This window comes from Marmota marmota, unplaced genomic scaffold (genome assembly GCF_001458135.2).
Source record: "Marmota marmota marmota unplaced genomic scaffold, marMar, whole genome shotgun sequence".
NCBI classification, from domain to species: domain Eukaryota; kingdom Metazoa; phylum Chordata; class Mammalia; order Rodentia; family Sciuridae; genus Marmota; species Marmota marmota.
Window position 1 is genome coordinate 28,983,410 of NW_026000026.1, and position 17,370 is coordinate 29,000,779.

A 17,370-nucleotide genomic window follows, 5' to 3' on the forward strand; every position below is an offset into this window, starting at 1 on the left:
TAGAAAACTAATCCAGATTTTGTTTAGGTCTACAAATTCTATTTCTGAAATGCTGCTGCTCTAACCCATTCTGAGAGAAACGTCAGATGGCAACAAGAGAACCAGGTGCAGTCCTGGGACAAGCCCTTGTACTTGTGAAACCAGCACAGGTTTCCTCATCTATAAGTGGGTGGATCAAAGGAGAAAAGCTGTAAGAAGACACTGCAACTCCAACAAGCCTTTTCAAACAGCAGATGTATTATTAATCATAATACCCATGCTAATATCCGCAAACTAGGGATCCAGACAAGCCAAGAACAGAAAAGCCATAGCTGCTTACCTTCTTCAGGCCAGGACTGTAAATTGCTGGAATAAAGATATGCTCCTTCTCCTCCAGTTAGAAAAGTGCCCAGGAAACACTCATCTCCCTTTAAAGAACAACAAAGCAAAAACATAGATGATTTGTAATACATACAGAATAAAAAATCCTGCCAAATATTGTCTGTGTAAAAAAACAAGAGTCAAATTCAGACATACCCAATTTCTTCCATTATCTTTGGCATTTGCTCTTTTTGGCATATTACTGGCATCTATTTTTTGGGGGGTGGGGTACTGGGGCACTCTATAACCTAGCTACATCCCCATCCCTTTTTATTTTCTATTTTGAGATAGAATCCCACTGAGTTGCTGAGGCTTGCCTCAAATCTGTAATCCTTTTGTCATTGGAATTATAAGTGTATACCAGTGTGCCTGGCTGCCATACTTGATTGGTGCTGAGAAAAGAAATGTAAAGGTCCTCTCTGAGTCCAGGCACCAAAGCCTGCAATTCTTGCTCTTCTCCCAGTGGATTTACTTCTGTGAAAATGGAGTTCAGGTTCTCAGTGGCCTAAAGCTTTGGCATCTCAGCTTTCCATGTCTAAGTCAATCTAGGATCTGCTATGATTAATACTGGGAGACTTTTTAAAAACCCAAAATGTCTAAATGGCAGAAAGAATCCTTCTAATTTCATCCCCTATTAGTGGTTATTTCCAGATGTCTGCTGGGAAGGGGAAAAATACAAATAGGAATTGAAGACAAAGAACTACAGATCCCTTGGATTAGTGGTAAAATAAAATATTTTAAGTTATCTTCAGGAATTGTTTACATTCGATGTTTGCAGGATGCTAATGCTAGAAAAAGGCTGCTTACCCTCACTGCTTGCTGGGTTTTCTCAGACAATTTTACTTCATCATCTTCTACCTGTGTCCAATAGAAATGCAGATTTTCAATTTACTACTTCAAGAGCAAAATCCTGCTGAGTACCCCCTCTGTGTTCAAATATCTACAGGAGCCTATCTAGGCAGTCCCTCTACCATGTCCAGTGCTCTCAGGCCCTGATATGCTGGCAGAAATGGCTACTATTCATCAGGGCTCAGAGAACAAGGCCACAGTAGGCTCTCTCACTGAGATTCTCAGATCCAGCGAATGAGCCTAAGATCTGTGGGTAGGATATGTTAATCTCCAGTTACACGTCACTTCAAAAGAAAAATAATTATTATTAGGGATGAAGAAATGATAATATATTAAAATATTTTCAGAGTGTGTTCTCATTTAAACATGTTCATGTTAGAAGATGACTCTTAGTTCTTCCCTGTCCATATCAGAACTGTAGAAATAGAATACAAATAGATTCTAAGTTTAGGCCCTTTGATTATCAAATATCAGACTCTCTGCTATCATGCTTCCTATGACCCAAGGCAGTAAAGTTTTGGACCGAGTCCTGCTGAGGAAGATGGAAATTTTCTACATGTGGAGAGATGTTGTGAAAAATCAGTAGCAATCATTCTGGCCAGAGCAAGGAGCTACAGGTCCACTTCTCACAATCTGTGTAACTGTGGACAGGCAGTTCCCCATGGGGGTCGTGAAATGTATCCCCTGGATATTATCAACTTCTAATCCTCAGTTTCCTCATCCATAACATGAGGGGATTAATTTCTTCCTTGCACAATTTAATAATTCATATAACATAGCTCTTTTCTTTTTAAATGTTCTAAGAATATGAGAGAGCTAAAGAAATGAGATTTGTTCATATAACGAGAAAGGGCTGAGATAAAACTACTACTCCTGAATGATGGTTAGCTTAGGATCTGACATCCCACAAGGGACCCAACAAAAAGGCTCCTCCTCAAATGTCTTCCCCGTATTTTTCATGTTTGGGTCCAATTTCATCTATGAATGATACTGACCAGCCAGGAGCAGAATCTGGGTATGGCAGCTGTCAGGACTATGCAGCTGGTCTCTGTGATAACAGTGCCATCTGTAGGAAGACCATGGACATTCCAGTTACTTCCAACCACCTCAGCCCACCTTGCAGGCCCTTCCCCTTGGGAGAAAAGGTTCCTCTTATTGGTATAAAGAGTTCGATGCCCTCAGAAAAGGAGAACTTCTCATCTGGGGACAGAGAGACTAATAAGTGTATAGAGACAGGTTTTTCCATGTTATTAACTTGAGTATTTTTTTTTAGGACAAATAGAAACACATTTAAATGAAGAATCCTTCATTAGCCCTTTTTATCTTTACTTTTAATTTTTATCAAGGTAGTACAGGTACTATAGATATACATATTTAAACCAAACAGAACACTATCAGGATTGTCCTATCAGCGTTGGATATTATCATTCTTTAATATTTTTTGCCAACATAATGGGTAAAAAAACAGTGCCTAATAACTGTTTCAAATTGCTTCCACTTGATTATTACTGAGGCTGTATATCTTTATTCATATAAACCCCCCACACACACACACACTTTTTTTTGTGTTTCACTTCTGTGAATAGTCTGTTCATACTTTTTGCCCATTTCCCCATTGGGAAGCATATCTTTTTCTTATTAGTTTACAAGAGCTCTTCATAAGTTTGAATATACACCATTGGCTTATTTTTAAAATTTTCATCAATTTATATTGGTCTTATGCCTTAGTTTTATGGCTTACTTTGTCAAAAAAAATTTTTTTTCAATGTTTGCTTTATAAAGACCACATATACTTACCCTTTTCTTTAACTAAGATCTGAGATGTCAAAAATGATTCTGAGAAGACCACAGATCCTAAGCACCCTCTTCCTCCCAGCAAATCAGGAATATCATAGACAGTCATACAAGCCTGTATCAAATGAGAAACCAGAGTTGTAGCAGTTTCCAGCCCAACACCTTCAAGGAGAGTTTCCTAAGACACAGGCCACAAAATACTGCTTTAAAACACATGGCAAAAATACACTGGAAAGTTTCTTAGGAAAACAAACTATCCTGAAATACACCTTGAACTTCTGGAACACTCAGGCTTCTTTCCAGAGACATACTTGGACTAGAAGGAGAGCATCTTTATGCTTCTATAAATGCCCTCTCAAGGTGTTATTCTATGAGTATTCTGAGAGGCAACACAGCTGCCTTTTTTTTTTTTTAATGGGATCTCGTTATTTTGCCCAGACTGGTCTCAAACTTGCAATCTTCCTGCCTCAGCCCCCCAGGGATCTAGGATTAAAGGTGTCTTCATTCTTAACTATGACTGGCTCCCAGCCTATCAGAGTTTGTGGTGTTTCCTCTAAGTTTCTGTACACATTCATAACTTCACATCCCCACACTGTCACACTCTGTCCAGCGGTTTAGGCTTGAGTTTTGAACAAGCCCAGAAAGACTGTCATTCATTTGGTATACACGTGTCTTCATGGATATTTTTGTGTACATTTCAGTACATATTCTTTCAGTATAGCAGTCCTTCTTTAACTGTGGTTTCACTTTCTTCAACCTCAGTACTCACAGTAAAACGTGGTCTGAAAATACTAAATAGAAAATTCCCCAAATAAACAATTCATGAGGTCTAAATTCTGAGCTCTTCTAAGTAGCATGATGAAATCTTGTACTATCCTTTTCCATCCTGCCCAGAGTGTGAAACATCCCTTTGTCCAGTGTGTCTGTACTTTACACAGTACTGTCTGTTAGTCACTTAATAGTCACCTCGACTATTAGATTATCATGGTTTTCAAAGGGGTTACATTCAAGTAACCATATTTTACTTAATGATGACCCCAAATCATAAGAGTAGTAATGCTGGAAATTTTAATACAGTATGTTATTGTAATTATTCTACTATTATCATCATCATATTGTGCCTGATTTTATAAATTAGACTTCACTATAGGTATGCATGAATACGAAAAAATACAGTATATATACAGTACTATCCATCGTTTCAGGTGCCCACTGAGAGTCTTGGAATATATTCTTTGTGGGTAAGCAGGAAACAACTGTACCAAATAAAAGTAGCAGTTTCAGTAGCCTAGAAATAAAATTAGAGCAACTCTAATTATAGAGTGTGCTCCTAAAAGCTGGTAAGAAAGCCCCTCAGCACAAAAGGAGAGAAAACAGAACAAATCTGTGGAGAAAGCTATAAAAGNGGGGGGGGGGGGGGGGGGGGGGGGGGGGGGGGGGGGGGGGGGGGGCTGGGTTGTGGCTCAGCGGTAGATTGCTCACCTAGCTCGTATAAGGCACTGGTTCAGCACCAGATAAAAATAAATAAATAAAATAAAGGTATTGTGTCCAACTATAACTAAAAAAATCTTAAAAAAAAAAAAAAAGAAACATAGAGGGATTGGGTTGTAGATCAGTGGTACAGCTCTTGCCTAGCATGTATGAGGCACTGGGCTCGATTTGCAGCACCACATGTAAGTAAATAAATAAATAAAATAAAGAGCCATCATCAACTGATAAAAAATATTAGATAATGAGAAAGAAACACAGAAACCAGGTATGGTGGTTGTGTGCTTCTAATTCCAGTTACTCAAGAAGCTCAAGTGCTAGAATCCTCTGAGCCTAGATATTCCAGACCAGCTTGGTAACATGGCAAGACCTTATCTCTAAAAAAACAGGAAGGAAGGAAGGAAGGAAGGAAGGAAGGAAGGAAGGAAGGAAGGAAGGAAGGAAAATAAAAGAAACACCACAGAAAGTAGGTAGAAGTATATAAGCCAGAGCTAGGGTCTGGGTATGGGATGACCATGAAGATCTGGTGAGGGACATGGGATAAGCAGTACAACAAGCCTATCAGGTTAGGTCCTTTCCCTCTTAACCTAAGCATAGGTTCTTTCCCTCTTAACCTGAGCATTGTTGATTAGTGGGGTACAGAGTTTCTGAAGCAAAGTCCGTTACTGCACATTATTATCCTTGCTTGGGGCCCCTAATCTACCCCTAGGACAGAGACAAAAAAAAAAAAATGGGGCACTTGAAGAAAATGCTGGATTCTTTTGTTTTGTTTTGTTCTGATACTAGGGACTAATGTCACATATCATCACTGATCTACATTGCTACATGCCAAGTTTCTTTAATTTTGAGGAATATTTATTTTATTCATCAATTTGTTAAGGGTCTTGCTATGTTGCTGAGATTTGTCTTGAAATTGTGATCCTCCTGCCTCAGCCTCCCAAGTTGCTGGGATTACAGGTGTAAACCACAGTAACCAGCTAGGAACTGCTGGATTCTTAAGTAAAGAACACAGAAGGGTTGAAAAGAAAAAAAACACAATCAAAGCCAAGTCCCTGATTTTCAAAGTTGTCATGATAATAGGGTGAATTGACAAGTAGGCTTTTATGTTTGAGTTAATTTTCTGATTAGGCTTAATAATTGGAAGGTTTATTTTAATCTGTCTCAAGGGATTTAAAAAAAAATGTAGTGTAGATGGATAGAATGCCTTTAATTTATTTGTATATGGTGTTAAGGATCAAACCCAGTGCCTCACACATGCTAGGCAAGAACTCTGCCACTGAGCCCCAACCCCAGCCCTCTCAAGGGATTTTGAGCATCTGATAACACAGAGTTTTGCTGGTTACATGGTCCTTCATAAGTGACAGTGGGAATACTACTTCTTTCTTTGGTTTCCAGATCAATCAAGTAAACAGATCCTGTGGCTTTCTGATCCTTCACTTTCATATTTGGTCACTGGTATTAAGGAAGGGGAGAAAGAACATTGGAAAAAAATACATGTTACATTTGTTGGATACTTGCCATGTATTTGCCACTTTGTGGCATGGGGAGAGGAAAAAATATAACATAGTACCTATCTCTTCAGGAAATCTATAATGTGTAGCTATAGAGACAAGAGCTTACAGAAAAGTGAAATGACATATTAGTTCAGAATTATTTCCTAATTTACATGGTATAAACTGCAAATCCTATAAGAACACAGTACTTATAGGGAAGAAATCAATAGGGAAAGCTTCAAGGAAGAGGCAGAACTTCATATCTGCCTGATCCTGGAAAGAAAGCATAAAATTCCTGACTACTCTTTCTTATTTCATTAGCTGCTAATAAATTCATACCTAAAAAAAATATGACAGGGTCTCATTATATTGCCCAGGGGGCCTTGAATTCCTGGCTTCAAGTGATCCTCCTGCCTCAGTCTCCCAAGTAGCTGGGACTATAGTAACACTGCATTGTGCCCAGCTTTCAATACATACTTATCATAAGAATATGATTCTATTGGGCTCCTAGTCACATACTATTGTGCAAAGCACATTCCAAAGCACTGCACAAGAATCCAAGGAGAGAAGCCAGAAATTTAAAATTTAGCAAGGTGATAAAGTATTATCACCCCCATGTCATAAAGTATTTCCCAATATCTTGATATCACAAAAAAAGTCTAAAATAGTTCTAAAAGAACAATACCACAAAATGCTGACAGACAGGGACCAAATACATTATAAAACATTAATTACTCACAACTTAAAAAATTACCCTAGTCAGGCTTGGTGGCACACACCTGTAATCCTAGCTATTCAGGAGGCTGAGGCAGGAGGATTGCAGGTTCAAAGCCAGTCTCAGCAACTCAGCAAGACCCTTCGCAACTCAGTGAAACCCTGTCTCTAAATAAAATACAAAAAAGGGCTAAGCTTGTGGCTCAGTGGCTAAGCACCCCTAGGTTAAATCCCCAGTACCCCCCGCCCCACCAAATTACCTTTGTTGTATTATTCTCTACAGATGAGAAAACACTACTGACAAGCCCTTTGAGCTGCTTTTCCACCAGTGATGGTGATGGGAATGCATCTGCACTAAGTCGTCTACAGTTGCCCACTTACCATGACCAAAGTGTGCTGGAATTAAGGCTCAGGCAGTGGCCACAGAACAAACTTAAGGTATAACTTGTGCACATGTATACTTCAACCAGATTCTTGGCTGGATAGCCACCATCCTCTAATGCACTATTTGCCAACCCTCTTCACACCAGGATGCAGTGGAATAAATGGAGCACTTGGCTTGTGGCTGAAGCTGGCTTAGAAAATTCTGATTCCCTCAGGCTATGCCATACCATCCCAGGGACCAATAGCTCAGTATGTCTCTAAACTATTCTGCCCCACTTCACTGGAGACCCAGGCCTTTGTTGATTATTGTTTGTTTAATGGATCTTCCCAGCTCCCTGTTAAGGGCATCAACTCAGGTCTTAGAATGCAAAAGAAGCCACTAAAACCTGTTGGTCCATTGGTAAAGGCAGGTTTGTCCTCAACTCAAAATTTCCATGAGATCAGAACAGTCTTAGTTACTTGGACACCCCTACCTATTCCCACTTCACCCCTTTCAGGTGTCCCTCTACAGGCCATTCCTAGCCAGCTGATGTATATATAATAGCTCTGCTTACCGTTTTCACAAAGGATAAACTATCTTCACCCTCCAGAGGCACAATTCTGTAAGAGGAAAGATATGGGAGATGACATTTTTAACTGCACCAAAATTTACAATGTTCTTTTTTCAACTTGGTAACAACTCACAGACTCAGATTTCTCTCAAGGATTTTTAAAACACTATGAAATTCTGTTTTGAATTCCAGTATGCAGAATTAGCATGTGGGTAACTGGAGTGAACTCATTTACTCCAGTGGGAAGCACTCAAGAGTGCAGAGGCTCAGATGAATACAGCCAGTCTGAACCCAAGTCTGGAGTGGTACCTTGGCCAAGAATGGAACTGTGAGAAGATCAATGAAGGTTGCAGCTACAAGGCAGCCTCTCCTCTCTTTATGTTCTTCAACTTATCAAGGAAGAAGATACCAAAATCATACACTCACCTTCCTTGATTATTCACAGCATGTATATGAAAAGCCATCTTGGAGCTGTAGACCAAAACCAAAACACAATAGAAGTCAGTCTGTTCTTTCTGACTACTGTGTTATCCTAGCTTTACACAGATTTACCTCAGTTATTTTAGATACCTCTCCCTGGGTCCCATGCCATCAGAAAGTATGGAGCCAGTATCTGACCCCAGGCCCTGCCTGCTAGTTCTCAAGGGCTATCTTGACTCTTGCAGACTGCCTATGGCCCTCGACTGGCATGATAACACTTCTGCTCCTCAGCCTCTATATACTGTCCTGAAACTCCTGCTCTTCATCAACCTTGAGTCAAACTGCCGGTTTTGCTCTACACTCCAGCAAAGGCCACATCTCTGCTACTCACAGTTTGTTGCTAAGGAGCCAAAGGCAGGGCTAGGTCTTCAGAGCTGAGGAATAACCAGAAAACCCTTCTGGTTTACTCTTTGTAAAATAAAGTTTCTAAATAATATAAGCCAAATTTCATGCCTTAAGAAGTACTAGTTAGTAACACACTAACTTCAGTATACATTCATGGCTCCCTCCACCTTCCTCTCTAGGCAGGTGATCTGCTAATGTGATGCAGTGTGAGTCCTCAGTAAAGTAACTCTTGTGGAGAGAAATGAGCGGGGCTCTAGGTGCAGGACTGACTCTGGGACTCTCCTCCCATTACTCAGTGTTTTCTCCATATGCCTTCTTCCAGTTAGGGTGATACACTCAGGCCTAGGAAGCTTTGGGTTTGAGAAGTGGCCCTGCAAAATCCCAAGGCAAAGGATAAATAGAATGACTATTTCAGCCAAGTTCACTATAATAGTAAATAAGATCTACATACCTAAACACTCTATTAGATAGACAGTTTCAGGAAATAGATATAGAGGCTGCCTATCCTGTCTAACAAGTTATAGCCAGAAAGTGAAGGAACTTTCATGAACTTAGACCTGCCAGTAACAGACAATGCAGAGCAGCACAAGGACTAATGGAACAGGTTTCTCCTATCTGTCCTCTTCCACAGCCAAAACAAAAAGACCCAGAAGACCCAGGGGAAAGGAGACCTGAAGCAAAAGGAAGCCTTGCACCACTGAGTTCTACATCTTCTGGAGCTACAGCAATAGAATAGAATTTTTTTGTTTGATCAACTGACTGATATAACTATCAAACACTTCTTCTCATTATCCAGGGTTGTAGGTATTAGAAAACATGGGTCATGGGAGTGGAGGCATGATAGCACACCCCAGAAATATGTATTCATTCTTCCTTCCTTCCTATCTATTTTGCAGTGCTAGGGACTGAAAACTATCTATTCATTTATTTTGAAGTGCAGGGAACTGAATTCATGCTAGGAAAGCACCATATCCTCAAGTTCTAGGAGTCTTTTTGTGGGTTTTTTTTTTGGGGGGGGGAAGGACTAGGGAAACCCAGGAATGCTCTACCACTGAGCTACACTCCTAAGCCCTTTTATTTTATTTTTTTGAGATATGGTCTCATTAAGTTGCTGAGCTGGCCTTGAACTTATGATCTTCCTGCCTCAGCCTCCTGAGTTGCTGAGATTACAGGAAGGTGCCAATATGCTTGGCCCCAGAAGTATTCTTAAACTCTCCAATATTGATGTTTTTGTACCCTTCGCATAAAAGTACACAAAGTGATCCTCCTGTGAGATGGGGATTAAGTGGACTGAGTTCATGAAGATTTAGCTCTGTACAAAGTCCTATAAGAGATGCAGAGGGACAGGCAGGGAGATGTGATGGAAGGCTGCAAGAAGTCATATTTCCAGAGCATCTAGTCCCAAGACTCAGGGTTTCTATCATCTACGAGGCAGATCAGGACTATGGTAAGTCTCTTCTAAGCAGTGACTATCTTCATGTGCCAGCTTCCTTCCCCCAACAAATCTATCTCTAAGGTCCCTGATTTTACCCTTCTAACTTTATTTTGGAACCAGACCTATGAAATCTCCTAAGGTTCTGGTATGAATCTGCCTCACATTCTAGCCTCAAAAGATGTGCAAGTGTTCCTCATATGGTTCCTCTGGTTTTGGCTCTTAGCTTGTCAAATAAGGGCCTGATCACAAGTGATTCTCCTTCATATATATCATTATTTTTACTGAATGTTTTTACTGAAACATTTCTCAAAAGGAAAATGGAATATAAATTACATGGGTCAAGAGTATTTTAGAAAACAAATCAAAAAAATTCCTTGTAAAAAGAACATCAACCATTGCTTACCATAGGGCTGTCTTAAACTGAACCAGCTCAAAGGAATCTAACTCAGATACCAGAGTCTGCTCTGCTACCTCTTTGGCCTGTTGAGAGAGAGAAAGAGAATGAATTAGCTTTCAAGCAGTAAAAAATACACATATCACTGACAGGAAGGGACCTTCTAACAGTTGGCTGGTGCCTTCTATGTAACTACTCTGTATACATCAAGAGACTAAAGTGTAAATAAACATCATGTTAAGGGAAACAGGGCTCTTACTTTCTTCAGGCCTGGCTCATAGGAAAAAAACTGCTTTCAGGCAGATGGGCACTGGCACCTGATCTGCCAGAGAGATATGAACAGCTGGGGTGATGCTGATAGTATGTGAAGTCTAGAAAAGGGCTCCCCGCTCCCCTAACTCTAGTAGAGGGACCACTGCTCTTAGTTCCTGCCAGACACTAAGAATATTTAAATAGCTAGAGTTACAAAAGATCAGTTAGAAAACAAAGGTGTAGGAACAGAAGGGTATCCCATGGCTTTGCATAGGCCCTATGGTAGGTAGAAGTTAAAGGGCTGAACAATCTTGCATCAGTACGGAGATTCCAGGATTCAAGTTCAGTGAGGAGGGGAGATGGTAAGGGGCTGGTGACTATGTCTAAGGTCTTTCTCACATCTACATCATACACAACCTTTCCAATATCAACTGGTTTCCTTCAGGAAAGGTCCTATTGGCATTGGGAGGCATCAAGCTGACTCTTCTCATCTCCTTACTATGTCAGATTTAGGAATCCAACTCAGCAGGCCAGGTTAATCATGAAACATCAAGGAAGAAAATGGTCAGAGACCGAGGACACGCATGCTTGTCTAGGAAAGGCAAGTCAGATTTTCTAGTCTATAGTTGATTTTTTAAACACTGGATTATAGGAAACCAAACTAAGTAGCTCAAAAAAAAAAAAAAACTTACCTAACTATTAAAACTCACAGCAGAATAATCTATAGTTAACGTCTAAAAGCATTCTGTTTAAACTGAACATAACAATGTACTACAGAATGACTTTAACACAACCAGATGTCTACAAAGAAGTGCTGATGAGTTGTCACTGATAAAACAACAGCAGCATGGCCATAGGCAGTAGAAGCTCAGCACTCCACAGGCATCTCTGCCTGCTGCCATGGAGGCCCGAGTTCACATAAAAGTGAGAACTCCAGATGTCCAAAGATAAACAAATGGTTAGGATGCTTTACATTAAATAATGACCACGGAAAGAGAAACATGGTATTTAAATTACCTTTGTTAGACTGGAAGCTTTAGTATAACATGCAATGCCAGCCAAAACAGCCTCAATAACAGCAGCATATATCTGGGACAAGAGCCTACTTTAAAAACAAAAAATAATTGTTAACCATAGTAACATGAGATTTCATCATAAGCTGCATGCACATAAACAACAGTCCCCAAGGAACTGATTTTTAAATAGAATGATAAAAGTGCAAAAAATGAAACTCATTGAAAAAAGAAACTCACTGAAAAACGAACTCTTAAGTCATATGCCTATTTGATTTATACTTTACTCTTGTTAAACCATCTTAAAGTTAGCTCCTCTGAATTCTGCTCGAAAGTCCAACCTTCCCTGTTTGGGATCAAAGAGAATAAAACTAGTAGGCTCCCTGAGCACCATATGTACAGGGGCAGGTACCCACAGATCAAAAATCCTTCAGGGATGGGATTGTGGCTCAGTGGCAGAGTGCTTGCATCGCAGGTATGAGACACTGGATTCAATCCTCAGCACCACAAAAATAAATAAATAAAATAAAGTTATTAAAAAAAAAAAAAAAAGAATCCCTTCAGTGCAAAGATACACACTTGAAGCTTTTCCAGGGACTAGTCACACCACATCTAAACACTGGCTGCTATAAGAACCCCAGGGCAGGAGCTCTTAGAGAGCAAGAGAGATTGTCTGGCTGAAGGGAGTTCACTTAAATTCAGATTAAACAGCTGCAGGCCACTTTCTAAGCAGCCTGCCTGATCAAAAATGTCAAGAAAAGGGTCTGGGGATGTGGCTCACGAGCGGTAACGTAACGAGCTCACCTGGCATGCGCGGGGTGCTGGGTTCGATCCTCAGCACCACATAAAATAAAATAAAGATGAAAAAAAAAATGTCAAGAATGCTTCTGAGAGGATCTCTTATCTTCCCCTCAATCCAAAGCCATTATAAAAAGGTTTTCTTCTTTGCTAGACTGAGACTTCCACAAAGGTATTCAGAAAATCCAAGTCTGGTCCCCTTTATGGAAGAGTTTCTGGAAATTGCTATTTTGGGCTAGATAATTCTTTGCTGTAGGGTCTGTGTCTGTCCTGTGCATTGTATGAGGTTTATTTAGCAACATCCCTCACTTCTACTCACTAGACACCAACAGAACCCTCTAGTTGTGACAATCAAGTGTCTTCACACCTTGTCAAATGTGCCCAGGGTTGGGAATATAGGGGTATGAGGCAGAACTGCCCTTGGTAGAGAACCACCTGCTTTACAGAAAGGAGGCCCAGGCTCTTCTCAATTAAGACATTATAGAGAGAAGGTGCTCATCCACATGGCAAAGGCTCATCTGAAAGGCAAGGGGAGGTGCCCAGCAAGGTACGAACATGGCCTCACAAAGAATATGTCTATTTTTAACCCTGTAACAGGAAAAGGAAGCAACAGGAATTTGAAAGTGGGCAGAAACACAAAAATAATCTGGTCGAATTCTCTTACAATGGTGGAAGCAAGCAGAGCCTCTTGAGGTGAAGTGGGCTATCTAAGGGCACAGAAATTCATGGCAGACCTGAACTCGGCTCTACTTTCGGCCTGGTGCCTTTCTGCTGTGACATATCACCCTGCCATCTCCTTCAATTCTTCCTTGGCTTCTGCACCTCCATTTCACAGCCAAGAGATTTTAGTTGGGTTGAAAAAGAAAAAGGGACAGAGTGTTCCATAGCAAAACAACAACTTCAGAGAGTAACATATCCTGAAGACTGCTGGCCAGAGCAGAGGGTCTACCTAGTAGGAAGGACCTGGCAGGGACACTGTCAATGAACTTTGCAACTTCCAGGTGAGAACACAAAAATCCTCCATACCACCACACTAGGGTAAAGTTTTATAATGGTCAACCCCAAAGACATGTAAAAATATCCCCTTCCCTGGCTTGACTCAAACATCAGTCAGTCCAGCGTTGGACAACTTCCCTTCTTGGCCTTCCTTTACACAGATCCTAAGACAAGAGCCCCACACACAGGCCAATACCTGGTTACTGACCCTTAAAATGGACTGGGTAGTGCTGCTGTTTCCTTCACTAGGACTCCACAAGGCCCAAGTTCCACCAGCTCTGTGACTTTCCTGACTTGGGCATAAGTACCTCTTAATACCAGGTCCTGATGTAGGGACCCAATGAATTTGGTTTAGGCAAAATGTCTAAGGGTCTCCAGAATGAAGATCCTGGGCAGTGGCTAAGCATATCTGTCATGGAGGCACAAGCAGGCACAAAGCAAGATTACACCCACCAACATATGAAAAAGTGGTTGGATTGCTGCTAAAGTGAAAAAAAAAATCTGCAAAACAAAACTTTCTAGGCACTAATTAAAACAACAACAACAAAAAACTTTCTAGGCATTATAATTATAGTTCAGAGTCTCATGCTTAGGCTGGGGTTGTGGCTCAGCAGTAGACTGCTCACCCAGTATGTGTGAAGCACTGGGTTTGATACTCAAACCACATAAATAAAATAAAATAAATAGATATAATAGTGTTTATCTATTTATAAATAGATAATATAAATAAATAGATAAAATAGAGTTTACTTATTTATTTATTTAGTTTATTGTGTTCATCTACAATGAAAAAAAGTATTTTAACAAAAGTCTCATGCTCTACTGACCAAGCTAGCCAGGCAATTATAGTTAAGTAAATCTAAACGCATATGGAGTTTTTTTGTTGTTTGTTTTTTTAGAGGAATAAGACTCTTTATTGGGACTTCCTGAAGGGAGACACAGCACTTACCTGCACTATACTTTTCCCAATTCAGGTTTGTGGGCCCTGCCCTAGAGATTCTGATTCAGTGGTTATGAGAATGAGTAAGGGGAACCTATATTTTAAAGAGATCCTTAGATAATTATTTCTGACTTGTCACTGCTGGTCTTTAAGAAGTACTGATGGTCTGAAGAAGTTTATTATGATCGTATTTTTGAAGGAGTATACTTTTTGGAATTCAGCAGTTTCAACATTAATGAGTTTATTTCCTGTCTTTGGTTTTCTGCTGAGAAAGGTCATCACTAGGTAAGGCCTTTCTAAAGTTGCACAGCTGAGATTCAGACTGCAGCTGTTTCATCAGCCTGAGTGTCAAGTCCAAAGAACACACTTCTCAGGCCACATGGAATTTCAAAGAATCTTCCAATGTATTTCAGATTATTTTACTTTTAGATAAGCCCCCAATTAAAAATGCACTATATAGAAAACATATGAAGGGAAGTTATATCATGTAAATGCATGGTGTGCAGATAGGAAGACTCTGGAGTTCCAGAAAAAAGAGCAGATGGCAAAGCTGGCAGGGTCCTCTGATATGGATTCCAAGCTGACAGACAGGTGCTGGGGACCACCTGGGAAACTATGTAGAAATGTTCACTTCATAACTAGATGTCCTAATCACTGATAATCTCTATAGGAAGTACACAAAGCAGCCACAACCGAGAAATGCAACTTTAAAAAAGAAAAAAATAAGACAAATATGAAGACTTACATTTGTTCAGTTTTCTTGGGCAGCTTGTCACTGCCACCTGTGAAAGAACACATGTATTAAGAATGTGACAAGAGCACAGAATATGCAAACACTATATAAGGAAGTGGAAATGATCTATCCATCTATCTATCTATCTATCTATCTATCTATCTATACATCTATCTATTGTGGTACCCAGGATTGAAGCTAGAGGTGCTCTTCCACTGAGGTATAACCCCAGTCCTTCTTGTTTTTTTCATTTTGAGAGAGGGTCTCACTAAGTTGCTGAGGCTGGCCTCCAACTTTTGATCCTCCTGCATCAGCCTCCCGAGTTGCTGGAATTACAACAGTGTGCCATCTTACCTGCTTAATTTAATTTGAAGACATTACCAAGAACTATATTTATTTTTCTTTTAAGTTAAATACAGTATAAGCACAAACAACAATGGAACCTGGCTTCTTCCACTATCCTCCTGGACCTTCACCCTGACGTTTCCTACTTTTACATCCTACTTAGCATCACTACCTAAACATCAGAGATGTGCAGAATCTTAGGCTCCAGAATATTTATACTTTTAAAACTTTGAGGTAAACAGGCTCAGTTCTGTTTCTTTCTTAATTTTATTAACTATCTGACTCAAGATAATTTTTTTATAGGAATGAGACTTTTTATTGGGACTTCCTGAAGGGAAGGGCATTTTTCCAGAGTTTCCTGGCTTATTTGACAATACCCAGGAAAAAAAATCTGGCTTCTGATGTACTATATCTTCTGGGTCCACATTCATTCTTTTTTCTTTTTTTTTGTGGGGGTGGGGGTATCCGGGATTGAACTAAAGTGTTGGGGGTTTCTGGGACTGCACTCAGGGACACTCAACTTCTGAGCCACATTCCCAGCCCTATTCTGTATTTTACTTAGAGACAGGGTGCCTTGCCATTGCTGAGGCTGGCTTTGAACTCGAGATCCTCCTGCCTCAGCCTCTGGAGCCGCTGGGATCACAGGCATGCACCACTGCGCCTGGCAACACATTCATTCTTTAAGTTATGCCTGCAGCTTCTGGGATACCCCAGCAAGCAGAGAGGCTCTAGTCAGCCTGGCCTTTTTGGATGGCACCACATCATGTGCCCAGCTTGTGGGTACTCTTCTATTATGGCCCTTTGTCACATTTCTCACAACATTCAGGTATTCATCCAGCTAAGTCATTCATATTCCCACTGTAGCCCATATCTCCTACTATCTCAAACTAGATCTTCTTTATTCGACCTTTCTTCTGACACTGGGTCCAGGATCTTACACAGGGTTAGACCTCTAAACCATAGGTTGAACCAATGATTTTGCTTCTGAAATATTCTGTGAGTAATATGTTAGGCACAGCAACTCCCCAGAGAGGGAGTAGGAGTCCCACAGATTGGTATCATAAGTTTCTAAGCAAAGTAGTGAATTTTATGTTAACTTCTCATCCATGGGAGAAACCATTTACTAGGTAAGTTAATGAGATGATTTCCAGGGACTTACCCAAGTAAGGAATGTGAGTAGCTCCAAAAAAGTAGGTCCTTGAACATGCAAGAGGTCCTTTTGGTGAGACACACTGTGCTACCTGCATGTCAGAAAATATTAAAAATAAGAAAAGTAGCAGAGACTTAAGTATAAACTGCTAGAGGAATAAAAAGCATATAATCAGTGGAAATAAAACTTATTTAACCAAAACTGATTTATTATTATTATTTTGGGGGAAGGTACCAGGGATGGAACTCAGGAGCTCTCACTCAACCACTGAGTCACATCCCCAGCCCAATATTTGTATTTTATTAGAGACAGGATCTCACTGAGTTGTTTAGCACCTCCCCGTTGCTGAGGCTGGCTTTGAACCTGCAATCCTACTATCTCAGTCTTCTGAGCCACTGAGATTACAGGTAGGCACCACTGCACCTGGCTTGATAATGTTATTTTTTAAAGAAACAGAAGAGAAGATCACCTTTAATTCTGCTTTTTCCAAAAGTATCTTCTCTGTGTGTATATGTAGGGTCCCCCTGTTCCACCCTTGGCTATAATGTGAGGCTGCTGTCACTACTCAATTAGCTCATTGTGCTAATGAATTCACAATTCAGAAGGAAAAACATAAAAGGTGTTTTGACGGTCATTAATATTCAATCCAGAGCTTTCATGTAAAGACCTTTGCCCACAAGACAGGCAGAGGCATGGGGCAGCTATAAAATCAGGAAACCTAGGTCCCCACCTTCATTTGGATTTCATCTTTGAATATAGCCCTTGTAGAAAAGAAAGTAAGTTTTTCTAGGTTTTAAGATTTTTATTATTCTTTCCTTTAAGATGTGCATTTATGGACTGGGGCTGTAGCTCAGTG

The 17,370-nt window shown here is 40.3% G+C and overlaps 1 protein-coding gene across 3 annotated transcripts in view; it reads right to left on the minus strand.

The window, feature by feature from the left end:
- The window catches only part of Dnaaf9 (dynein axonemal assembly factor 9), a 120,777-nt gene that overhangs the window by 60,198 nt on the left and 43,209 nt on the right, over positions 1-17,370 (minus strand). For 2 of the 3 annotated variants that reach the window (XM_015482476.2, XM_048811238.1), the window contains 10 exons: positions 16,524-16,605; positions 15,032-15,068; positions 11,557-11,644; positions 10,297-10,373; positions 8,060-8,104; positions 7,637-7,682; positions 3,007-3,118; positions 2,205-2,275; positions 1,168-1,218; positions 320-407 (listed from right to left, as the gene is read on the minus strand). In XM_015482476.2, the coding sequence (XP_015337962.1) occupies positions 320-407; positions 1,168-1,218; positions 2,205-2,275; positions 3,007-3,118; positions 7,637-7,682; positions 8,060-8,104; positions 10,297-10,373; positions 11,557-11,644; positions 15,032-15,068; positions 16,524-16,605 (697 nt within the window). The remainder of the gene's footprint in view (positions 1-319; positions 408-1,167; positions 1,219-2,204; positions 2,276-3,006; positions 3,119-7,636; positions 7,683-8,059; positions 8,105-10,296; positions 10,374-11,556; positions 11,645-15,031; positions 15,069-16,523; positions 16,606-17,370) is intronic. The other variant, XM_048811237.1, reaches the window with a different exon arrangement.